The sequence below is a fragment of the Rana temporaria genome, chromosome 5 (genome assembly GCF_905171775.1).
Source record: "Rana temporaria chromosome 5, aRanTem1.1, whole genome shotgun sequence".
NCBI lineage: Eukaryota > Metazoa > Chordata > Amphibia > Anura > Ranidae > Rana > Rana temporaria.
Window position 1 is genome coordinate 53,042,625 of NC_053493.1, and position 27,463 is coordinate 53,070,087.

The following is a 27,463-nucleotide window of genomic DNA, read 5'->3' on the forward strand; positions in this document are numbered from 1 at the left end:
TTGAATTTCGTTACAAGTTGAACAATTGTGCGCTGTCAGGGGTAAATTGTAGACATAGCTGCCTGCAGCAATATTTATGGAAGGATATCAAAGGAACAGACACAAAATCTGTTTGATGTGAAATCTTGGTTTTGTACTACATGGATCTGACTATAGAAACATAATATGAAATATGTTGTTGCTTTATAAAAATAAGTTGAATTGTATGTAAATTCAAAGTCTATTTTCCAGTATGTTTGTCATCATGAGGCCTCGTACATACGACCGAGGAACTCGACGGGCGAAACACATCGTTTTCCTCGTCGAGTTCCTTGTTAGGCTGTCGAGGAACTCGACAAGGCAAGTTTCTCCATTCCCGTTGAGGAAAAAGAAGACATGCTCTCTTTTTGGCTTGACGGGATCCTCGACAGTTTCCTCGTCGAAAAAAGTACACGCGACCGGTTTCCTCTGCAAAAAAAAAATCCCAGCAAGTCGTGTGTACGAGGCCTGAGTCGCTGTCTACAGTTTTCCTCAACAAATCATTCTATGTCTTGCCTGGAGATCCTGCCAGTAAGAGTATTTTCTGTTCACAGCTTACAGCACTAATTAAAAGCAGTGTTGTCAACCTGCTGTGTAAGCTCATTTAGTTGGCCATTGGACTGTCTGTATGCACACACCTAATAGATAATGGTGTTCTCAAGCAGCACACATAGCATGCTGACAACTCTGCGGCTAATTGCAAAGCAGTTGCTTAACAAAGTCAGCCTTCAACAGAAAGTGCTGTTCCTGTCAGGATCCAAGCAAAAACTTTACACCAAAGTCACAAAAATGATTTGCTGAAGAAAACCGTATACAGTGAGGGCCGGTTCACCCCAGAATCGCACAGAGTGGGCTGCAAACTGCACCAGACCGCACAAATGGTAGTGCATGCACTACTTTTAGAAAAACACGTCGCACTAAATCTCATGATACTGTGGTACTATGCGATCTAGTGCCTGCAAACACACTGTTTTTGTGATCTGCATTTTTTTTTGGTGCCGTTAACAATGTATTGGCACCCGAAGCAGATTGCAAAAGCAGTTCATTTTGAATGCAGTGCTGGAAAAGCACAAACCGGTCCTGAGGCATGATGGCAAATATACTGAAAGATTGTTTTTGTGTTCATATAAATAATAATAATAATAATAGTTGTAAAGTTATCCAAACAATATAAAACATTTTCTATCAGCTAGAGCACTTGAATTCCATGATGTAGAATGCTTTCACGCTAGTGGATGTGTTACAAATTACCTTTTCAACAAACCGACTAGCCTAATTTAATCCATTAAGGGTTTGGCTGATGTTAAGCAATTTATGTAGGTATGACAGCCAGTCACACACTTCATTAACTTATAACTGGACCTGGTTATACAGTCATTACTGAAAACCACAGAGAGTGGAAGCAGAAGAAGCTTAAGTTTCCTATCTAGAAGGAGCAGACTGGGGCAAAGATGACTTACCACATTAGCAGCTTTTATTGGCTAGGCTGCACCTTCACATCAAAAGTTAATTCCTGCGATGGCAATGTAACCCAGTGGCGTAGCTAATTTATCTGGCACCCAGGTCAGATTATCTTTTTAACCCCCATCCCATACATCAAAATTATTTCCCGTAATAATTAAGAAATTACACATCATGCATGCTAAGGGCAAGAGCAGAATAAACCTGTTGGAGGACAGACAGCAGCAGCTTCCTGCATGTGATTCGCACCGCATTGCTGTTCAGAGTCAGTCAGAGCAGCCGCTAGGTGGAGTAGGACGCTTCCCGACGAGTCTGCTCCACTCAGGGTCAAGCTAGACAGGCAGTCAGACCGCAGAAAGGTGCACTCCTCCCAGCCCCCAGCGGCAAAGCACACACCACCGCTTCCAGGACCCAACCGTTTGCCTATTTTCCCTCGGCCTCCAATAGACCGAGCTCCTTCCTCTCTGGTAAGCCCCAGTGTTTACCCGATCGCCGTCCATCTTCCTCCCCTCGGTCCGGTTCAGGGGCGAGTTGCGGACGTCCTTTTAAGGATAAGCCGCAGCTTTCCGCCCGGATAGACTCCCTCATCTGACTTCTCCCGGCTTCCCTAGCTCCACGGAGACATCCCTCTCCTGTACCCCCACACCACCACCCCTACTCCAGGCATCCCTCCGCCACCTCTCTGTCTCAATTTCCGCCTTTTCGGGCGTCCGCGCCGGCCTGTGAAGAATCGCGACAGCCGCAATCTAGGAAAGGCCGCGGCTTCATCCGCGGCCTAGCGGCGCGCCGCTTCCACTCCCCCGGGCAACCTTCACCTAACTGCCCAAACGGCCCAGAAAGCCCCCCCCCTACCCCTGAAGAGTACCTTCTTCTCCCTGCTATTGATCCTGTCCTCCCCAGCAACACCAATCCACTCAATCTGATAGCCCCCTGCCTGGCCCCTACTGCCTGATCGGCGGCCATCCTGCTACACCCAGCCTCACTCTCCCCTTCTCAATACTATTAGAAATTGATCCAGGGTTCACCCGATCGCCTCTCAACGGGTCAGGAAGGAATTTTTTTCCCTGTCATAGCATATTGGCACAGCACGGCCAGGGTTTTTTTGCCTTCCTCTGGACCAAGCCAGGATAGAGGATTCAGTTAATCCTTGAAAATCCTCCCCTCCCTCCCCCCTGGTGTTTCGCGACCATGGTTAATCTGCAATATTCTGCAGAAACCATTTGGGATCTGAGGCGATTTGCCGCAATATTGCCAGCCATCACCAAAAAAGCCCTAAGAATTGAGCGACTATTGAGAATCGATCGACTATCAAAAATCTCCACCGTTCACCGCAGCCTAAGCCCATATTATGTGCTCTGATCAACACAAGATCGGCAGTAAAACACTGACTAGAAATCCATGATTTCATCCTACAATACAATTTAGACTGCCTCTTTATTACAGAGAGCTGGCTCACAGCCGACTGTAACACCATTCTAAGTGAACTGGTGCCAGATAACTATCGTATCATAACTGAAAACAGAATAGGGCAAAGAGGAGGAGGCCTGGCAGTGATCCATAAGATTCATCTTGCGATCACCAAACCAGTCCTTCAAAACCCTCTTCCATTCATGGAAACCCTTACTCTACAACTGCAAACAAACTCCCAGGAGACCGTCCGGATTCTACTCTGCTATAGACCACCCGGCCCAAAATCGCAGCTTTTACTATCATTGACAGACTTTATGTCCACTTACACCCTTAACGGCAAACACCTTTTGCTGCTCGGGGATTTCAACCTCTGGGCCAACTCCCCACAAGACCCCGTTGCCGACGCCTGTATTGACCATCTGGAAGGATTAGGGCTACAACAACTAATATGTGGGCCCACACATGCTTCAGGTCACACACTCGATCTTATTTTCAGACAAGATCTGAAAATAAAAATCTTGGAAAATGAATCGTTGCCATTGACAGATCACCATGCAATTAAACTCATTATTTCGGAAATCCCTCCCTTTACAAAAACATCAAAACCAGTGACAACACACTGGACTAGATGTTAGAAGAAGCTCCACTCGGAACTCTTCACAACCACGTTAAGGGGAAAAATAAAAACAATTCAGCCGCATCAAACGGCCGAAGAAACACTGGATGCCATAAACGCAGCCCTATTACAGTCTGCTGACTTAATAGCGCCGAAACGTAAAACCTGCATCCGGAAAAATACCTCCAGCTGGTTCAACAACCAACTGGCGTTACTGAAGCAGGAGCGCAGAAGGGCGGAAGCCGCCTGGAAAAGAAGCACTTCAGAGAAAAACCTCTCCATCTACAAAGCAATAACAAGAAAATACCACAAAGAAATTTTCAAAGCCAAGAATTTTTTTTTCCAAGGCTATAAACAGGGCCCTCAACCGCCCCCGCGAACTCTTCAAGCTGGTCACTCAGACCATGAATCCAGGATGTCTTGAAGTCCCCAATTCGGACACCCAAGAATTTTGCAATGATTTATCGGATTAATTCATTAATAAAATCGGGGAAATCCGAGAAAGCATTCAGCAAAACAATACCCCCCTCAACTCCCCCTGCAATTATTCACACAATACCCACAACAATTCACCACAATCAGGTAAGTTCACGCTGGAACCCATCTCTATCCATGCCACAAAGAATATCATTGGTGCTTTGCGTAATGGCACAGCACCGAATGATATCATCCCCACTAAACTGCTGAAGGAATGCGCCGACATCCTGGCACCTCCTATCACGCAGCTTATAAACCAATCTTTCAAGGAGTGCATAGTGCCCTCCAAGTTGAAAGAGGGCATAATCCAACCCATCTTGAAGAAACCCACACTAGACCCCAAGGACCCACTCCACCGCCGTCCCATAACATGCCTAAATGTACTCTCAAAGGTAATGGAAAAAGTAGTGGTACAACAGCTGCAACAGCATCTAGATACCCATAACCTACTTGATCCATTTCAATCTGGCTTCTGTCCCGGACACGGGACAGAAACAGCATTGCTCAAAATATGGGACGACGCTCTCGAGGCCGCAGACGAAGGAGAATCTTGTCTTCTGGTTCTGTTAGACCTAAGCGCAGCTTTTGATACTGTAGACCACAAACTATTATTGACACGGCTAGCTGAAGTAGCCAGAGTCGCAGAAGGCGATTTATCTTGGTTCTCCTCTTTTTAGGAAAACCGATCTCAAATAGTGAAGTTAGGACCCTTCACTTCTGAGAAACGCATAGTATCGTGCGGAGTCCCTCAAGGATCGCCTCTGTCGCCGGTGTTATTCAACATCTATCTTCGTCCTCTTTTTGAAATCATCAGCAGCCAAAAACTGCTTTATCACTCATATGCAGATGACACGCAACTATATTTCCGCATTTGCAATAGAAAGGATCACCACCTCAATCTAGAGACATGCCTCTCTTTGATAGAGAACTGGATGACAAAGAGTTACCTTAAACTCAACGGAGCAAAAACAGAACTTCTCCTGTTTCACGCCAAGCGGATGAATCAACATGCAACATCGTGGATACCCCCGCCCATTCTGGGCAAAATCATCTCCCCTAGCGCCAAAGTCAAAAGTCTTGGGGTCATCTTCGACTCCTACATGACAATGGACGCACAAATAGGGTCGGTAGTCAGCGGATCTCACCATCTGCTGTGCCTACTACGCAGACTTACTCCTTTTATTCCCAAAGAAGACATAGCGTTCGTAGTCAATTGTGAACTCCAGACTGGACTATGCGAATGCCCTTTACCTCGGACTCCCAAAGTACCAAATCGCTCGTCTGCAAGTCGTTCAAAATACGCCAGACTTGTGACTGGGAAAAAGCCCTGGGAATCAATCTCACCTTCACTGAGAACCCTTCATGGGTTGCCAGTAAAAGACAGAATTGCTTTTAAAGCACTCTAACGCATAGATGTATCCATGGGAATGCTCCCCATTATCTATGCAAAAAAATAAAAGCTCATAATCCCAATCCCAATCTTAAATTTTTTTTTAAGAACCAGCTCTCAATTTTTTGCTGTCGGAAATTCCGACAGAAAAAGTCTGATGGGGCCTACACACGGTCGGAATTTCCGACCAAAAGCTCACATCGAACTCTTCTTGTCGGAAATTACGACCGTGCGTGCGCGGCATTATAGTGGATAACTTTACCAAAAGAATAGTGCCAATAGAAAAGATATCACCACCACCTAATGAATTGAGCACTTACCTGCTTCTAAAACCTCCTATCACTGGAGGTATCAAACACTTGTGGCTCTAAACCCAGCCAGGGCCTTTGATCATCCAAGGGGATCACGCTGTTATGCCTCCACCGCCCAATAGGAATCTATCACAGAGGGGTTCCATAACAGAAAAAGGGTCTAGATCTACTTTAAAGTTCAGCAGCAGTAAACTATTAAGGGTCCATTCACACCAACAGTGTGTATATAATGCATGGGTACTGTTATACGCTATGCAGGAGCTGTGTGATGCTGTGTAGTGTGTCTCTATGTGTTGCGTTGCAAAATATTGCAGCACATCCTACTTTTTCTGGGCACACCACCGCAATGCAGTTTGCCATGGGACATAAAATAAATTCCTTATGCGCTAGGACTGTGTTGGGCAAGGCTGACCAGCGTACCCAAAGCATATGATATGAATGGGATCTGGAGAAGAAATCTGCAATAGCACCCTTATTGATCTCTCAGAGAAGGTTCTACTATCATTAAGGCTTTTGTTTAAACTGGATTTATTACACACAGTGACCATCAGGTAGAACATCTTCTTCAGCAGCTGCGGAACTACAAGCTGTCCAAACCTGGTGTGAACATCATTTTTTTATTAAAAAATGGTTGAAGAAAGCCACATTTTTCCATCCTAGCTGTGCAGCTTCCAGGCCCCCTCATCTCCTGCATTGTGTGACTTGACAAAGTGTTGTCTCTTGTAGTCTTCAAAAATAAAAAGACTCTTCAGAACGCTTTCACTACCTGGAATTTGTTCCTGACATCAACTTTTCCTTGGCAGGACACACTCGAAAAGCATCTTCTGAAACTCTGGCTCGGAAGCCAGTTCACATTCATATGCCCAGACATGAGTAATAACATTCAGCAGAGTAGTAATGGGATTCCAGCAGATGTCACTGCAAGTCAACTTGAGCCCTACTCGCGAGTTCCACTCCAACCGCATTTAATGTTGTCAAAAATGTTTAGAATTTTTGCAAACATCACAGGAGTAGCTCTAGATAAATCAAGACTCTAATGACAAGCTGGTCTACCAGAAATTACAATGGTTATTTATCAAGCCTTGCTTCTGCAAAACAGTTTAGCGAGATGAAAGTATGAAAACCATTTCATCTACTGGCAACGAGAGCTTTAAATGTTTTTTAATGACGTTTTATGTTACATTGTTATTCTCAAAACTCTGCTCTGTTTTCTGTTTGGCGTCACCACCCAAGGAATATTTGTCTACACGGATTATGTCATATTTCAAGGTGGACTGGGCATGCTAGTGACACCTTATATCTGTCTTTCCAATAATCCCTTCATAACAGAGGAGTAACTAAATGTACTTAAGCAAAAATCACAAACCCTAACAGCTCATTTAAACCAATGAGTTCTCATTCAGTTCTTAGGTTAGGTTCACACCTTGTGTGTGTTGGGAGCGTGTAAAAAATTGCACGCTTTCCCAACATGCATAGAAACGTGCTGCCCCTTGCTACAAACTGCAGCGGTTCGACGGGGTACATTTTTGAAAAAGAGTCAGGGAATTCATTTCTGCGTTTCCCATGTATAGGGCAGCCCAATGAAATGAATGGGCTGCCCTACAGGCGATACTCACCCATGCTCCATTGCACCTGCAGAGTATAAATGAAGCCTAATGCCACGTACACATGCTCCATCGGACATTTTCTGTTGGAAATTCTGACAACAAAAATTTAAGAGCTGGTTCTCAAATTTTCCGACAACAAAATCTGTTCTCGTAAATTCCGGTCGTGTGTGGACAATTCCGATCCACAAAATTCCACGCATGCTCTGAATCAAGTACGAGACGGAAACGCTCGGTTTGGTAAAACTAGCGTTCGTAATGGAGATAGCACATTCGTCACGCTGTAGACTGAAAAGCACGAGGCTGAAAAGTGCAAATCGTCTCTCACCAAACTTCTTCTAACACAACTGGTATTGAACCTTCCTTTAATAGTGCCGTTGTACGTCTTGTACGTCACCACGTTCTTGGCATTCGGAATTTCCGACAACATTTGTGCGACGGTGTGTATGCAAGACAAGTTTGAACCAACATCTTTCGGAAAAAAATCCACGGTTTTGTTGTCGGAATATCCGATCGTGTGTGTGCGGCATTAGGCTATAAATCTATAAACTCAGTTTCTTCCCTTAGACCAGCCTTTTCAACATTTTCAACACAGAAGATCCCTTCAAATAATTTCTGATCACAGGGAACCCCGGCTAAAAATTACTACAGGATACATTGGTGTGAGGGTCAGTGGGAAGAATGTTCCTTACAATTGTGGTCATTGGGAAGAATTACCCCTTCATAGATAGCTAAAAAATATCAATGGTGTCAGTAGGAACTTATCTGAGAGGCAGAAATTACTCTCTGCACAAGGAACCCCTAGCAAACTAACGAGGATCCCTAGGGTTCGAACCCTGGTTGAGAAACCTTGTCTTATACAATTTGCATCCAAAGCTAATTTTTTGAAAATTACATATTTATTTTTCTACATTTTTCTTCTATTTGGCCTCGTACACACGACCGTTTTCCTCGATAGAATCCATCAAGAAACTTGGTGGGAGAGCTTTTTTGCCAAGGAAAACGGTCGTGTGTACGGTTTTTCATCGAGGAAACTGTCGAGGAACTCGACGAGGAAAAAAGAGAACAAGTTTTCTTTTTCCTCGACGGAGTCTTAATTTCCTTGTCGTGTTCCTCGTCGGGCTGGTTTTCGACGAGAAACGCGAGCGTGTGTATGCTAAGAAACCCGCGCATACTCAGAATAAAGTATGAGACGGTAAAAGTAGCGTTTGTAATGGAGATAACACATTTTTCACGCTATAACAGACTGAAAAGTGCAAATCGTCTCTTACCAAACTTTTACTTAACACGCAGTAACATGAGATTAGCAAAAGCAGCCCCAAGGGTTGTGCCAGTGGAATCGAACTTCCCCTGCCATTGTATGTGTTGTACGTTACCGCGTTTGAGAACGAGGAGATTTTGTCTTGACCGTGTGTACGCAATGCAAGCTTGTCGAGTTTCTCGACAAGCCTAACAAGGAACTCGTCGAGGAAAACGATGTGTCTTTTCCGACGAGTTCCTCGGTCGTGTGTACGAGGCCTCTGCTTTTCCTATTTGGCCCTGTCTTACACACCTAATATACATAGTTGACATGAGTGATTAGTACATACTGAAAGCTCCTATGTGTACAGAAAAAGAATCTGATGATAACTGCCAGTCATAAATAGTCTCATCAACCTCGAGAACGAAGAATAGTGTATGCACATAAGTGTGAACCTTTTTTTAAATCTGAACTCCAGGTATGATCTTTATTGGCTACATACATATACATTGGTCAAGTTTGGGGACAATATAAGTATGTATATCTCATAGCTGATGGGCAGCTGGGGAAGCTGACGATCCCTGTAGTAGCCAGTGCTACTACAGTCATAGCTGCAAAGTTCTGGTCCTGTGCTGAGCAGCTTCCCTGCTTCCCCTCTGCACAGTGACGTCCAATTGGTACTGCCAAGAGCACCTTGTATTTTTTTTTTTTACTGTAGTAATGACGACTAGTAGTAATCAGCTTTCCCAGCCACCCATCAGGTATAAAATGTGTATACTTATATTGTGCCAGTGTGCCAATGAAAGTATAAAATTAGGATCATACCTGGAGTTCAGCTTAAAATGTATTTCCATTTTTTATTTGTTACATGTTCCCATTAACATAGTATAACTTATAAAAATGAATGGTTACCTTTTGAAGTGCTTTTTACTTGCTCACAAAATCCTTAGGCCGGCCATACACGGTTCAAATATCAGCAGAAACCACCCGAGATTTGAACCATTAGTGGGTAGGCTGAATGTACCAAGTTGATCGATCGATCAACTTGGGTACAACCAGGGCCGTTTGAAGGAATTTGGGGGCCCCAAGCAAAATGGACATGAAGGCCCCCCCAACCCCCCCCCCTGCAAGCACTCACGCACACAAAACCCCCCATGTTATTTTTCCTACCCCCAGGCCCCCCCTCCCTCCATATGTTCTTTTTACGTGCCCCCTCAGTACCGGGTCCGTACCGCGCAGCAGGAGATTCAGTTTCCTGTTCCCGGCCGGACTGAAAGGAAGTGAGCACTCAGTGTTCACTTCCTGTCAGTCCAGACGAGAACAGGAAACTGAATCTCCTGTACCGCACGGTACCCGACTGGAGTCCGGACTGACAGGAGGAAGGAAGAGGAGCTCGGCCACGCTACAGAGAAGTGTGTCTTAATCACAAAAGTGACTGAACAGAATTACAGATATTTGGCAGGTAATTTGATTCACAGGTATTTTAACTGTCTTTTTAGCTGTGATCTGGGGTGCGATTTGAGCCATGGTTCAAATCGCACTGTCCGCACCAGAATCAGATTGCATGGGTGTTCACACCCATGTGATCCGATTTGCAAATTGCGCTGGGGTGTCGTTAACTTAGCATACACTCCGCAATCAGTTCGCATGGATGGGTTGCGATTTAGATTGTAGTTCCCAATCTGGAGTGAATTTGCACTGCATCTAGTGTGAACCGAGGCTAAAATGGATAAAACACGGGACAATCTACATCTATTACAGATATATACTGCATATACACTGTATATATATATATATATATATATATATATATATATATATATATATATATATATATATATATATATATATTGTTTTACTTTGCCCTGACACTTTAAGGGCCCTTTCAAACTGATCAGCTTTTCTTCCCTTTATGCTCTACCAAAAGCGGAAGAGAAATGCATGATCATTAAATCTTAGGTGATTCTTCACACCAGTCAGTTGCAGATCAGTTGCTTTGTATTTTGGTGCATGCTTGGTGTGGTTAAAAACACACTGAAAATGCACTTACCCATTAAAATATATGGAAAACGCATCATAAACACACCTGTAGTTGAATTATTGGTCCATATCTGCATTTTCCTCCCCCAAAATGTTGCATTTTGGGGGAGGAAAATGCAGATATGAACCAATAATAAGATTTACTAAAACTGGGGAGTTCAAAATCTGGTATGGTTTTGCATAGAACTTCTATGCATTAAGCTCCCAGGTTTTATTGTCAAAGCTTAATTGAACAAGCTGAAGTTAGAAGCTGATTGGCTACCATGTAGAGCTGCACCAGAAAAATACCAGATTATTTTTAGTAAATCTCTCTCTTTAAGTTGCGACCAGAACAGGAAGAAAATGGAAATCTGCCAACGGGGACCCTTTTTTGTAAGAGGGGTTTCCCTCACATTGTAAAGATACTGTATCCTCTTATTTTCTGTGAAGTATATATTTTCTGGAGGACATGAAGGGAAATCTCTCTAATCAGACACAGATGGCAAAAAACAGCAGTTTTAATCCTCTCATACTCTATACAAAGTGAAAAAAAATGTTGTCTTCACATATATTTAAAATGTAAGCATAGAAAAAAATGTTTGCTCTAGAAAATTAGACAGTTGCCACTGAAATAGATGGTTTTGGTGACAACTGTCTGACTTTAGATTACCCATCATTTTCTGTTTTGATGATAATAGTTACTAGAACAAATAGAGATGGTGAAACCAATGGACATGCACACAGACAACCATACAATTCTGCCTCTCCTCTATTGAATATAAAAAGTTTTGGCAATACAAACACTTTAAATAAAGCAATGTGTGCACAATTGTAGCCCGATAAATGGATAAGTAACAGCAAATTCAGCAATGAATAAACATACACTATATTACCAAAAGTATTGGGACACCTGCCTTTACACGCACATGAACTTCAATGCCATCCCAGTCTTAGTCCGTAGGGTTCAATATTGAGTTGGCCCCCCCCTTTGCAGCTATAACAGCTTTAACTCTTTTGGGAAGGATGTCCACAAGGTTTAGGAGTGTGTCTATGGGAATGTTTGACCATTCTTCAGAAGCGCATTTGTGAGGTCAGGCACTGATGTTGAACGGGAAGGCCTGGCTTGCAGTCTGCGCTCTAATTCATCCCAAAGGGATTCTATTGGGTTGAGCTCAGGACTCAGGCCAGTCAAGTTCCTCTACCCCAAAGTCAGGGCAAATTGACACAGACAACGGGGTCGGGAGTGATCCCACATGGGTCCCTCTATGGGAATCGGTTTTCTATTGGGGGCAGCAGCAAGAGAGGAGCCAGGTGCTCCAGCGGGGGACCCGGGAAGAGGAGGATCAGGGTCGCTCTATGCAATTCTTTTGCAAAAAGGAGGTAAGTGTAGACCTGTTTGTTATTTTAAAAAAAAAAAAACACTTTAACACATTTTAAAGATAGGAGTCAGGCTGACCATAGATTATACAATGTTCTTGTACAATTTCCTTTAGATTTACCAAAACCATTTAATATGATATCAAATAAACACTTTCAATTTGTATTGCATCAGGCAAAGCCCTTGATCTACACAGTTGAAGGTAAATCTAAAGGAAATTGAACAAGAAAATTGTATAATGCATGGTCAAACTGTCACCACTGGGCAAGTGTTATAGTCCAGGAATATGTTCATTGAACTTCATATCCTATAGACCAGCATTTCTCAACCTTTTGTACCCCAGAGGAACCCCTAAAATTATCTGCCAGTCCCAGGAAACCCTTACTAAAACCAACTCATTGGGGGTCAATAGGAAAAATGTCCCTTTACATTGATGGTCAGTGGGAGGATTGCAGCCCATATAATGCCACCCTTACAGGCAGCTACAAATATCACTGGTGTCATTCTGCTGGTTCTACCAAATGGCACTCACCCTGGAACTATGCAGACACCATTACATAGGAGGTCAGACATCAAAAGCTCAAGGAACCACAAGCAATAGCTGGAGGATTTATAGGATTCTACAGAATCATGGTTGAGAATCACTGCTATAGAGTCTCATGGGTCCAGATGTTTTCCCCCTTAACATCTCGACTCTATGGATGTCTCCACTCTCTCTCTCTCTCTCTCTCTCTCTCTCTCTCTCTCTCTCTCTCTCTCTCCTGTCTCCTTAGCTACTCAAAGGCAAAACCTGAATTAAGTGAGAATTGCTTTTTTTCAATTTTTCTGGTAAAATGTTGAAATAAGGATACTGATTTGAAATAATATATTAAATACTAGTGTGCTGCCCCCTAAATAATATTATTAACTGCTTGCCGTCCGCCTCACGTAAATTTACGTCGGCAGAATGGCACAGGCAGGCAAAGCAATGTATATATACGTTGCTTTGAACCTGCCCACCTAGCGGGCGCCCGCACGCCCGCCACGGTCTTTGTGACCGTGGGACCTACAGACTCGATGTCCGCCGGTGTCCCGCGTTCGGGTCACGGAGCGGCAGAACGGGGGAATGTCTTTGTAAAGGAGACATCTCCCTATTCTGCCTAGTGACACAGCACTGACCGTCTGCTCCCTCTCATCGGGAGCAGTGATCAGTGACATGTCACAGTAAGCCACGCCCCCTGACCGTTAGAATCACTCTCTAGGACACACTTAACCCTTTCAGCCCCCCTACTGCTTAATCCCTTCACTGCCAGTCACATTTACACAGTAATCAGTGCATTTTTATAGTAAATGGTCCCAAAATAGCGCCAAAAGTGTCTGATGTGTCTGCCATAATGCAGCAGTCACGATAAAAATCGCAGATCACCGTCATAACAAGTAAAAAAATAATAATAAAAATGCCATAAACTACCCCTAATTTGTAGATGCTATAACTTTTGCGCAAACCAATCAATATACGCTTATTGCGATTTTTTACCAAAAATATGTAGAAGAATCCATTTCGGCCTAAACTGAAAAAAAATTTGCTTTTTTAAAAAAAAAATTGGGGTTATTTATTATAGCAAAAAGTACAAAATATTGCTTTTTTAACTGTCGCTCTATTTTTGTTTATAGCGCAAAAAATAAAAACCGCAGAGGTGATCAAATACCACCAAAAGAAAGCTCTATTTGTGAAAAAAAGGACGTCAATTTTGTTTGGGAGCCACGTCACACGACCGCGCAATGCCGAATCACAAAAAGTGGCCCAGTCATTTGGCAGCCAAATGGTCCGGGGCTGAAGTGATTAACACATCAATGTACAGCTGCCGCTTGCACTTTTAGCTTGTTCCCACACCTATATGTAAACTAAGAAACAATATAAAAAAGTGTAGCTCTGCTGATTTTTTAAAAGTACCATTATATCAATAAAATACCATCTAACTGAAAAATTTAAATGAAACTAACGTGCATTTGATAGAACACATAACATATAATTAAGTCAGCATAACATATAATTATATCGCAGTTGGTGAATGAAAAAGTTCATAGAAACATATTCAGTGCCACATCTTCATTATTCATAACTTTCTGCATGGAATGTGTGACCAAAATCCCAGTGCTGCAACCAAATATACGAGGGATACACCTCAGTGCTCAAATTGTGCCCTCACCTTAATAACTGGACCTTTAGGTGAATATAGGCCAATATAAGCCTTCCCCAACCTTAGGAGTTCATAGAAATAGCCAAGGACATCATCAAACACTTTCGCCTCTTTCCATCTTAAATAGCGTACTGTCCCTTTAAACATTCAGTACTGTTGAAATGGACATTATGGATACTCAAAACCAGATAAACGCCACCGTAGCGTACTAATTAAAAATATCCAGCGCGTTTTTTTAAATATTTTGCACTCACATCATAAAATCATAACATAGTTTATAATAGTAAACCTCCAGCTCATGACAAGTATGCTCCCGCATCATTTATCAGTTCTGACGCCAATGTCACCCGGCTCCGCCCTAACGCGGTGTGTCATGTAACATGTGGTTTCCTTAGAGGAATCTCTCAGTGCAACACATTTCTTTATTGTTTTTTTAAATTCTACTTATGCCTATCCTGAACTGAAACACAGACAGAGCCTGTACTGCAATTGTGGGTGGTCATGCAAATTGCTTGGCCTGCTGGGAAATGTAAAGATATGGCTTGTAAATTAGTATTTTTCATTTTTTTTGCCCTTATTATAGATGGTATAGCAATTCTCTTATCGAGAAAAAAAAATCCTCATGTGTGCATTTCAAAAAACAGTGCTGGGAGATTGCTCTTTTTAGCACACAAACAAGGCAGGAGGAGGTCAGGGTGCTGATCACTCCAGACTAGAGAACAGGTTAAGGGATATAAAGAGAAGAGAGAGGATGCATTAATCAGACTGTAAAGTGAGTGTACAGCTAGTAATGACAGGAACAGTCCTACGCGGTGTACTTGCTGGCTCTGGGACAGTTGCATGCACTGCACCCCCCCCCCCCCCCTGTAGCTACTGTCTAGCTTCAATCTACTTTTGATGGACAAAGCAAACATTCTCTTTCTATTGATTGATAAGTCTACTTCAAAGAATTCAGACATGTCTTATTACACCCAAATGGTTCACTTCCTATGCATGCTGAATGGTTATTCCATTTGATGACCAGATGCTAAAATATGCTTTTGTATTATTTGATCTATTTGCTCCAATGACAGAAATTCCAAACCCACAAGCCTTACTCTTTCAACACAGTTATACGGATTACACAGATTTTTACAAACGATCGTGTTCTCCAACGCAGAACAGTTTATATTCCGTAATTAAAGGGAAATCACTGTATATTTTCAGGGAGCAAATGTTTTAAATTGTCATTCAAATGCTTACCTTCAAAACACAACTTCTTACTTCGCACCCCCCCCCCAACAAAAGCTTCCAAATTTGAAACCCCACACCCCACCAAATGGAAGCATGTTACATTTTTTTTAAATCACCACAGAGGCAGAGGGACTCGCAGATCTCAATGGAGCATCAGTGTGGTCACGATACCTCATTTGTCTATCTTGTCTGTAATCCATTATCTACGTTCTTAAACCCTAAACCAGGAGGTCCATACTACTATACCAAATTGATCTACCGCCCCCTGTTGGATTTTCCCTGCTTGGTCAGCACTGCAGGCTATAGCCTGTAACACTGATCAGTGTATTCTGATGGAGGGGAAGCTTCCCTACTGTTAGAATACCATATGTAGGTGGAAAGGATTCCCCCATCGAAATTGAATGTGTGCATTTGGAAATCAAGTTATTTTATTTTCCTTCAACCCAATGGTTGAACCAAAAAATCTGACTCATCTATGGGCTGCATAACTTTATATCCCTAGATTGTCTCGATCTGTCTCTGATCACCTGCTTAAGCACTTTTCACGTTTTCATTTTTGTAGCTCAGACATCCCAAACCTCTGGCATGTTCAGGGCTGGTGCAAGGATTTTTGACACCCTAGGCGAAACCAAATTTTGCCGCCACCATTGGCTCAACCCCTGACTCCACCCCTTTGTCCTACCCATGTGACAGGAAGCATATTCACTTGTATACAGTGAAGCATGATGCCAAACACAACTTAAAACAGGTTTGAGTTTATGTACACGTTAATAAAATATTTACTGTTTTTTTTTCCTCCATTCTTTTTAATAAAATAAGAGTTATCCAAAGAAAAACATCCATTGTAAATATACACATAGAATGTTATCATATACATGGAATAAATAGCCTGATATTGGACACAACCTATACAAAGAGTAAAATTCTTCCAAAACATTCCGCCTAACATTATAACATTACAATTTGTAAAAGAAGAACCAACCATAAGACAAATAGGTTTATTTAATAAAGCTGGAGAGTGCAAAATCAGGCGCAGCTCTGCATAGAAACCAATCAGCTTCCAGGTTTCTTGTCAAAAATGAATTGAAGAAGCTGAAGTTAGAAGCTGATTGGCTACCATGCACAGTGGCACCAGATTTTGCACTGTCCTGTTTTAGTAAATCACCCCACAGCTAACTTCCAGCTAACCATGCAGTGAAGGATGATGGGCTTCCTAACAATTGGATTCGGTATACACACGCACACACTGGACACACAACACATTTTCTCGCTAAAATGCTCCACCATAAATGACAGTCAGGACCATTGTTTAGTGTTCTATTGTTCCTATACTGCAAAATCGCTGTCATCGTACAAAAACTGCAGCAGCCCATGAGATCATATCAATTTCTATACCATGTACAAATTAAATTTCCATGTATTAAAGGAGGACTTTAAAGCGGAGGTTCACCCAAAAAAACAACTACCTCCCGGCACAAGCGGAACACTATCACCAAGTTAAATAGCCCCTTAAAAAAAATGTATAGTGTAAATACCGTAGATTTTTGTTTTTAGCTGGCACTTCTGGGCTTTCCCTCCCGCGGGAGTAGGCGTTTCTACTCCTTTCCCCGGCGCCGCAATGTCAGCTGGGAGTTTGGCGTGTCATGTTTCTAGCAGACAATGCGGAATGCTGTTGTTCTATCGAGCTGGTTCTGCAATCAGATAGTTTCCGGGATGGTCTGAGCAGGCGCAATTGAATCAGACGGAAATCCTCGAGTATGAACAGTTCGTCAGCTGGAGATGCCGCTCGTCGCTCATTGGTTAGACGCGCCGCTCATTTGTTAGACACGCCTCTCATTTGTTAGACACGCCGCTCGCTCGTTCTATACAGCCGACGCTTCCAGGAAATGATTGCTTGTGGGCTTTACAATGCCCACAAGCAAAATGGAAACTGTCAGGAACCGATTTTAAAAGTTCTTATTTGCCATCAAAACAGACAGGGGATATTTGAAGACACCGAACAAGTGAGTTTAACTTTGTATTGTGAAACCCTATTGAATGCATCAGAAAAAAATAAAAGAATCGCCGCAGAACCTCTGCTTTAATCTCAATAGCAAGTACCAGTCATCATATATTTATAACAATGCAGAGTGGTAGCCAGAGACACATCTATTTTCTATGTTTGTATGGCCTCCATGAGCCCCCAGACCACTCCCTTTCCCACTCACTTCCATCTGATTAGAATAGAATTCTAAATGTGGTAAATCAACCAACGCACAGAGGCAACGTCCACATAAGCATGGTAAAGGCGCTCAAACTCAATGCAAATAGGGGCTTGTTGGGATCGGATCCTAGGACCAGCAGCCCAACAAAAACATTGATAAGCCTTATGCCACTGCACTGTTTATTCTGTATAAAGTCAAATGTATAAAAATAATGGGACAATTTTTTTTTTAATTGACCTGTTTTACTTTAATTAACCTATAAGATTCAGTTATTCTTTTCCTTTAACATCCCCCAAACCAATATATGGGCTAAACAGATCTCCTTAAAAATGACTTCTTTAGTAAATCAGTCACTTAAAGCGAAGCTCAATTTGATGTGTCTTACCCGGGACGCCGGTGTCTAAGGCTGGCATTGTCCTTCATGGAGATGCCATCTTGTAAGCTTATGTCAGGGTTGGTGCTCTCTATTACCCCTACATACGGTCTGACGCCTCGTTCTCGGTCACCTGTGGCCTCTTCAAACAGGACTTGACCGCTGAGCTTACTGAACATTATGGTGTTCATGGCAGCACAATATGAAGTTTCTTTCCTGATTCCAGACGACAATGAAATCTCCAATGTCAAATAATCAATACCTGGAGAAGAAAAGAGAAAATGTCAGTTTTTTTATCAGCAGGTCTATTCAGCACACACAGAAAACTACTAAAAATAAGTTATGCAATTGAAAACCCTGAATATAACTGTCATTGGTTGCTGTGGGATTAACTTTTTTTGCCTGTTAGGTTTGTCAGATGCAGCAACAGATTTCAGTTTACCAATTATAATTCAGATTACCTGTTAGACCATTAAAAAATATGTTTTGATTGGTTATTATGGGTTACTAATCTATATATTGATCATGGATTTTCTATGAAAAAAACAAATACTCTACATTGCTCTGGCACCCATTTGACGTCAATGTTCTCCCCACCTATCTTCTTTTTTTTTTTACATTTAACACAAAACAAATGTGTACAGAAAATGTGTATTGAATTGAGTTTGAGATGAGCCGCTGAACTAACAATTAAAGTATAGTACAGCGCCCCCCTTTTAACTGTGCTATTGTTTTCAGCCATTGGCTGAGAGTGCTGATCGGATGCCAATCGGCAGACCTTTTTCGCTTATGCTTCTTCAACAGAAGCTGTACGTTTGGCCAGCTTCTATGGGACTGGCTGCCGTATACACCTGACAAATATCCACCCTGTGTACGGGGCTTTAAGGCATCTCGACTTTGGATGGAGAAACAATGGAGACACCTTTGGACAGCAGCATTGTCAGTCTAGAGAGAGGTTAAGGGTAAACTATCAGATTTAGATATACTTGGCTAACCAATCAAAGCCGAACTCAAGATAACACTTTTTAAAAGCTTTTTTTTCCGTTTGCGATAAATGTTTTATATCAATAAATAAAAGCCGACCATTGTAAGCACCGCTGTGAGTAGTAAATAATTTGTCTCAACTGCCACTTTGTCTGGACAGCTTGGTCTGTCAAAGGAAGTTGATAATAACCATAATTACTGGCTGCATCACAAGAAGAAAATGAAGGAAACAAGCCTAAAAAAGAATAATGCAGCAAATTCAAAAACGACCTGTTCTTATATGAGGTGTGTCTAAAAAGTTTGGTGAATGGCCCCATATCTCAACGAAAACATAGGCCAGGTCTGTATTTCCTTTCACATGGCTATCCAGAAACACATCGAGAAGTGCCACCTAGCGTGGAGTACACGTGAACTTTAGGGTAAACCCGTTGTGGGCATTCGAACATAGTCAGCAAGAGAGGTGGGGTCACAGTGCATCGGAGCAACAACTGAACATCAAGTTCTGCTACAAAATTGGGGAAAATGGCAACAGAGATACATTAAAAGTTGGTGCAAATGTATGGGACGGAAGCTCAAGTTCAAAGTGGTTTTGCGACAGGAAGGAAACAACTGAGGATGAGCCCTCAACAAGCAAAACCCCCGAGCAAGTGTGACTGATGCTGGCACGAGATTGGCAACGCTACTATTGATGGCAGAGGAATTGGGCATTAGCAAGGACACGGTGCGCACCATCATCCGTGAAGATTTGGGTAAACGGAAGATCTGTTTCTGGTTTGTACCGCACAACTGACAGATGAACAAAAAGCAAAATGGATGAAAACCTCTGGAGATTTCATTACCATATGTAACCAGAATCCATCCTTTCTGCGAACCATTATCACAGGTAATGAGACCCAGGGCTACCAGTTCGATCCGGGCAATCAATGGTATGACGTTCACCATCTTCCCCGCGACCCAAAAAGAGTCCCCTGCAAAAGTCCAAGGTCAAGACAATGTTGATCGCCTTCTTCAACAACGATGGCATCATCCATAAGAGGATCCAAGAATGTGTGACAGCAGTTCTGCGATGGATTCCTAAAGAGGCCTTTGCTGACAGTTTCCAGAAGCTTTGTGAACGTTGCCAAAAGTGTGTTATGAAGGATAAAGGTCATTTGACTGTATCATCTGTTTTGTTTGTTTTCTGATACCATTCACCAAACTTTTTAGACACACCTCATATGCCTGTTATAGATATGAAGTGTTAGTGCAATTTTTACTTTACAATTTTAATAAACCAAGTGATCTGTGCAATCTAGCAAGCTTTTGATTTTTTTTTTTTTTTAGTTTGAAGCATTTTTCCTCGGATTCTTGTCACAGAGCCTGTAATGATTTTCAAAGCTGTGATTCTTCGTTCTTCTAAGATCTTCAATAGTGACCAATCCTGATGAGAACATCCTAACGTGTGTCTATACCTTTTTTTACAGCGCTTGGAAGATGTACAAAAACAGTACACAGAGTTCAAGGTCATTCATCCATCTTGATATAATTTCTTATAACCAAAAATCTGTATTTTATAAGACTAGAAGTCTGGCAACACAAAACGAAAAAAAGCTTATTTTGACTTGGTTAACCACTTGCCGACCGCCGCATGTATATGTACATCCACAGAATGGCACGTACAGGCATATGGGCGTACAGGTACGTCCTTGCCTTTCCGCGGGTCGGAGGTCCGATCGGGACCCCCCCGCTTCATGTGGCGGTCGGATTCCCGCGGGGAGCGATCCGGCACGACGGCGCAGCTATTCGTTTATAGCCGCTCCGTCGCGATCGCTCCCCGGAGCTGAAGAACGGGGAGAGCCGTGTGTAATCACGGCTTCCCCGTGCTTCACTGTGGCGGCTGCATCGATCGAGTGATCCCTTTTATAGGGAGACTCGATCGATGACGTCAGTCCTACAGCCACACCCCCCTACAGTTGTAAACACACACTAGGTGAACCCTAACTCCTACAGCGCCCCCTGTGGTTAACTCCCAAACTGCAACTGTCATTTTCACAATAAACAATGCAATTTAAATGCATTTTTTGCTGTGAAAATGACAATGGTCCCAAAAATGTGTTAAAATTGTCCGAAGTGTCCGCCATAATGCCGCAGTCACGAAAAAAATCGCTGATCGCCGCCATTAGTAGTAAAAAAAAAAAAAACTATGCCCTATTTTGTAAACGCTATAAATTTTGCGCAAACCAATCGATAAACGCTTATTGCGATTTTTTTACCAAAAATAGGTAGAAGAATACGTATCGGCCTAAACTGAGGAAAAAAAATGTATATATGTTTTTGGGGGATATTTATTACAGCAAAAAGTAAAAAATATTGCATTTCTTTCAAAATTGTCGCTCTATTTTTGTTTATAGCGCAAAAAATAAAAACCGCAGAGGTGATCAAGTACCACCAAAAGAAAGCTCTATTTGTGGGGAAAAAAGGATGTCAATTTTGTCTGTTAAAGCGACGCAGTGCCAAATTGTAAAAACGCCTTTGGGCATTTAGCAGCATATTGGCCTGGGGCTTAAGTGGTTAATAAGATATGCACATAGGAGGTCTTTCCAGTAAAAGTAACTGTAATAAACTGAACTAGCAGTATCTATACCAAACAAATAGATCTGTTTGGCACGACTTGGCTAAGGATGAAGTCTTGCATCGCTAAAAATTAACAAAAGTATACAGGATAACCGTTAAAGGGGTTTTAAACTTTCAGAGAGAACTTAGTCTATCACACAGCCTCTACATCAATTATCGGTGGTTACCTAGTTCAGAACTCTTAGGCCTCGTACACACGACCGAGTAACTCGTCGGGCGAAACACATCATTTTCCTTGTCGAGTTCCTTGTTAGGCTTGTCGAGGAACTCGACAAGCTTGCTTTGCATACACACGTAACAGACAAAATCTCCTCGTTCTCAAACGCGGTGATGTACAACACATACAACAGCAGGGGAAGTTCGATTCCACTTGCACAACTCTTGGGGCTGCTTTTGCTAATCTTATGTGTTTGCGTGTTAAATAAAAGTTTGGTAAGAGACGATTTGCACTTTTCAGTCTGTTACAGCTTTAAAAATGTGTTATCTCCATTACAAATGCTACTTTTACTCCCGTCTCATACTTTAATCTGTGCAAGCGCGGGTTTCTTAGCATACACACGCTCGAGTTTCTCGTCGGAAACCAGCCCGACGAGGAACTCGACGAGCCAATTTGAGACTCCCGTCTAGGAAAAAGAGAACTTGCTCTCTTTTTGACTCGTCGAGTTCCTCGACAGTTTCCTCGATGAAAAACATACACACTACCAGTTTCCTCGGCAAAAAAGCTCTCCCACCAAGTTTCTTGATGGATTCTGCCGAGGAAACTGGTCGTGTGTACGAGGCCTCACTGATTAACTTTAATTAGCATTGCAGAGTAACTCCTGGACTACCACTGTTTGTAACTCTACTCATTTTTCTTTGGTGTGAGAAAGTCAGAACCCCATTGTCCTTCCAACCTTGAGAAGACCCAATGAGTTTCTGAAAATCAACTGCATTGCTACAAGTGAAAATGAACTGCTCCAGCTAGTGGGAACCTTAGAACTGTTTACAGAGCAAGTCAGAGGGGCTGGGAATAAGAACATCTATATTGGCCAGCAACACAGCAACAGAAGGCACGTGGACATATTTTCTTTCTCTCTGAACAATATCTTTAAGATTATGGGGACTATTTTCCTGTCTATAAATGAGGACAAAACCCTTCTTCTTGTGATTTTTCTGAAGGAGTGCTGAGCAAAGGTTACGTAGTCTGGCTCCACTAAACTGGTAACGTCAATTTTTTTAGTTGGTTGATATGGTATGTACTGGGTAGGTCCTGCCAATAAAGTTACAGAAAGAAATTAAGCAACTGACCTATACAAAGCAGGTGGATTAGGTTGGCTGAATTCAGTCAATGATAAAGTCTTGTTTGAGGCCCCGTACACACGACCAGTTTCCTCGGCAGAATTCAGCTTCCGACCGAGTTTCTGGCTGAATTCTGCCGAGGAAACTGGTCGTGTGTACACTTTCGGCCGAGGAAGCCGACGAGGAGCTCGGCGAGGAAATAGAGAACATGTTCTCTATTTCCTCGTTGTTCTATGGGAGCTCTCGTCCCGCCGAGGTCCTCGGCGGCTTCAGTGCTGAACTGGCCGAGGAACTCGATGTGTTTGGCACGTCGAGTTCCTCGGCCGTGTGTACGAGGCCTGACAAAACAGACATCTATTAATGGGATTTTCAATGTTCAAAGAAATTGGAGATTCTGGTTACTTTTGGTCCACCCCAAAAAAAAATTGGCACATCTTTGTGCTTCCCAACCCTACCATGCTACCATGTTAAGTAAGAATTCCGTGTTCGACCCTTCGAGTGACGTCACGTGCCCGGTGTCCCCCTGTGGTTCTGCTTTCCAGCCCCTAAGTCTTGTAGACATAGGGGTCAGTGGATGGAATCAAAGTCTGTAGGGAAGGACAAAAAAGTGTTGAATTCTGAAGAGTCTAGAAGAGGTTGATAGTATCTGATAAGTATCTGATATGATAAGTATCTGTTCTTTTTTTTCAAGTGAACTGATTTAAGTAATACTTTGGGGATGATGACAGGGGTGCTATAAGGCTGTATTGGAGCTGTATTGGTTGTGTTTGCACGCCTCTACATAGTTCCGTGACTTTTGTAAAAACTGTATCAAAAGCCAAAATAGTTTTATTCGTTTAGGTTTGGGTGTGGAAGGGTTAGAACTTCTATCATGTTTTACTGCTGTTTTTGTTCACCTTCGCTATTTGTCCTGGTGTTAATTATCACCAGCACAGAAGGTGATGGAAATTCAAATTATCACAGATGTCCCTGAAACAGGAGGTGAGGGGAAAACTTTCAATGGGGACACCTATTATGGTGACAACCAAAAAAGGTTTCTACTCACTTTTTTTGCCACTTCCTATTGTATCCTCAGGACAGGAAGTCAGGGGTAATCTCCTCAATGGGACACAGACATAACAAGAAGCCTGACTGTGTTTTTACAATGCCCTGCTCTATCCACAGCTAAAATGTAGGTTTAGATATACTGTAAGATATAACCCCTTGTTTTTTTTTTTGTGATAACGTAGTTGCCATTTAAATTTTTTTGTGCTTCTGTACTTTAGTTTCAAAACGGACATGTTCATCACAAAATAATTAGTGCAACTTGTCTGGCGTGACAGTAAAATTGTAGTGTTCTTTCTGGTTATTCAATAATTGAGGCCCATGTGTACACTAAAGGCGTTGCTGTGGAAAATGTTGTAAAATGCAACCATCCGTGTATAGGAATGCTCTATTTCTACTCCGGCATGTCCTCCAATTTTCGGGATGCAACAAAATAGGACACACAGCGCCATGAGGAGGGAGAGAGGAGCGGACGGCCTACAATGAAGATAATTGGCTGAAGACAATGCTGTAATTTGTTACACTCAATCAACCTTCCTCCTCTCTGCTCGATGTCACTCTGTACAGAACGATTTTTGTGTGTTTACTCTTCTACGGCTATTACAGCCATGCATTGAGATGATCCATTACATTTCTGTCACAGTCTATTAATACCCTCTAATTATCCATATACATGTCCCTGCATTATACAATGATTATAATAAAAGACTAAACTGGTGGAGGAGGGTGATTGGGGGGGGGGGGGTCGGAGTCTATATTTATACATTTATTTTAGGGCTGGGGAAATTAAAGATTAATTCCTTCATTAATCTTTAATTTTTTTGATCAATCAAAATTCTTTTGACCGATCAAAATTCTTGACGTCACCGGACAGCCTGGACAGTAAGACTTGCCCTGTTGGATGCGAGAAAACTGCACCCATTTGATTGAGGTACCTTTGCATCTGTGGAGCAGGAGGATGCATCAGGCTCCATCAGGGGAAGGGGGCAACAATAACCATCGTTTTCCTGTCCTAAGCAGTTTTGTGCAGACAATTCTTTGTGTATCGGCAACATCTGTTCAGTGCGAAAGACTGTTCAGTTCTTCAGGGTATATTGTCAATAAAATGCGATCATGTCTGCTTCCAGAAAATGTAAACACTCTGGTATGTCTGTGTGACTGATGCAAGTGATGCCTACTTGCCTACTATAAAGTGACTGACAGTCAATATACTAGATACGTTTTATAATTAACCTCCCTGGCGGTATGATTCTTTCAGAAAAAACATGCTGAAAGCGGTACCATTATTTGCAAGGAAATTTGGCGTTTTATATTGTAGGTCTGTAATTTTTAGAAATAACTCACTTAAATCTGACCAAACAAGATTCTAATAGGCATCCCGGGTATGACATTTTTTTAAAAACAAAATTATAAATTATAATATAATAAATAATTATAAATAATTATAACAAATAATAATATAATTATAATAACAATTATTCAATAATGTAATCAAATAAAAATCACTGATATTTGCTCAGTTGCAGAATTGTCGCTGTCATTATTTTATTTTTTTATGACAAATTTCCCCACAAATCGCTATCGCACAATTCTGCAAGTGATTATAATTTATTATCGCTATTGCTATGGTTGCTATGGTTGCTATGGACAATCTACAGTTTGCAGGGAGAAAGAAACGTTTTTATTTTATAAAAGTACATGTAGGGCACTGGACAGACCACTAGGGACAAGGGTTTTTTTTTTTACATACAGTACTGTAATCTATAAGATTACAGTACACTGTATGTAATGTGTTTGTTTACTTTTTTGAATTTGGCGCCGTTCTCCGTCCCCGTGCGTCGTAACGTCGCAGGGAACGGAGATCGGCGGCACAGGAGGACGCTGTGTGAATCGAGCGAGGTCCCGCTCGCTCACACAGCGCGGTGGCATCGCTGGATCCAGGGACAAGGTAAGTAAACGCTCCCTGTGCATCCAGCGAGGCAAGCCCGAGTCTGACTCGGGGTTACCGCTCGCAGCATGAAAATCTAACCCAGAGTCAGACTCGGGAATACCGCCAGGCAGGTTAAAGTTAAACTTACTTTCTACGTTTTTCTTAAAGTTTAATAAGAAAAAATTACTTATGTCAGTGCTACAGTTTGAATTTAAAACTTATTTGTGTGAACTGTGAAGTTAAGTTATGGATTGTGGAAACTAACTAGTGTCGGGTGATTGTATATAGTGTATACCACATTTACCACTGACTAATGCAGAGTTGCAATGCAAGGAGATCAGCTAAAAGTAGTTGGATCTGTATGTGCGTTATAATTAATCAAAATTAGTCGATTAATTGATTTAAAAAAATATTGATTATTCGAACACGAAAATATTAATCATTAACAGCCCTAATTTATTTATTTGTGGTACCCATATAATGCTGACAATTTACGCAGTGCTTTACATTTATATGTATATTGTATACTCACATGGGTTCCTACCCTCAAGGAGCTTACAATCTGGGGGCCCCTACTTCCCATCCACGCATACACATACTAGTTCCAATTAGACAGGAGCTAATTAGCCTGCCAGTATATCTATATACTTTTACTATTCTGTGCTCAATAGCATTGGACTTACTGAACAAAGGCTAAATATGATATGTGACAATCAATAAACAAATTGAATAAGCAAAAGCAACCAATGAGAATTCACTTTATTGTACTCAAGTCAGGAAGATCCTAATGGAAAGACTTGATTAGTCATTATGGTTAACTATGATTTGTTTTGACCATAACTATATTTCACCTTCACCTAGAGCGAAAGCAAACTAAAACCCAACATAGTCAAACGCAATGAGGGGAATTAATCAAAACTGGAGCAGGTGTGCATGGCAGCCAATCAGCTTCTATCTTTCATTTTCAAAGCCTCACTGAACAAGCTAAAGATTGAAGCTGATTGGTTCTCATGCATAGCTGCTCCAGATCTTGGCTGTTCCAATTATAAAGAAGTCCCTCAAATGTATTTTTTCCTTTAACCTCCCTGGCGGTATGATTATTTCAGAAAAAAGGTGCTGAAAGCGGTACCATTATTTGCAAGGAAATTTGGCGTTTTATACTGTAGGCCTGTAATTCTTAGGAATAACTCACTTAAATCTGACCAAACCAGAGTCTAATAGGCATCCCGGGTATGACATTTTTTTTAAAAACAAAATGATAAATTATAATATAATAAATAATTATAAATAATTATAACAAATAATAATATAATTCTAATAAAAATTATTCAATAATGTAATCAACTCAAAATCACTGAAATTTGCTCAGTTGCAGAATTGTTGCTGTCATTATTTTTTTTTTATATGACGAATTTCCCCACAAATCGCTATCGTTCAATTCTGCAAGTGATTATAATTTATTATCGCTGTTTTCTAGCTTATCTAAAACCATTTTTGACATAAAGGGACACTTTTGGTTGCTATGGACAATCTACAGTTTGCAGGGAGAAAGAAACATTTTTATTATATAAAAGAACATGCAGGACACTGGGCAGACCACTAGGGACAAGGGGGTGTGTATTTTTTACATACAGTACTGTAATCTATAATATTACAGTATACTGTATGTATAGTGTTTGTTTACCTTTTTGAATTTGGCG

General features: G+C 41.8%; 1 protein-coding gene across 3 annotated transcripts in view; it reads right to left on the reverse strand.

Moving 5' to 3' along the window:
* MKX (mohawk homeobox) overlaps nt 1–27,463 on the reverse strand; it is a 176,608-nt gene that overhangs the window by 116,519 nt on the left and 32,626 nt on the right. For all 3 annotated transcript variants that reach the window (XM_040352584.1, XM_040352583.1, XM_040352585.1), the window contains exon 2: nt 17,927–18,176. In XM_040352584.1, the coding sequence (XP_040208518.1) occupies nt 17,927–18,105 (179 nt within the window). In that variant the 5' untranslated portion in view covers nt 18,106–18,176. The remainder of the gene's footprint in view (nt 1–17,926; nt 18,177–27,463) is intronic.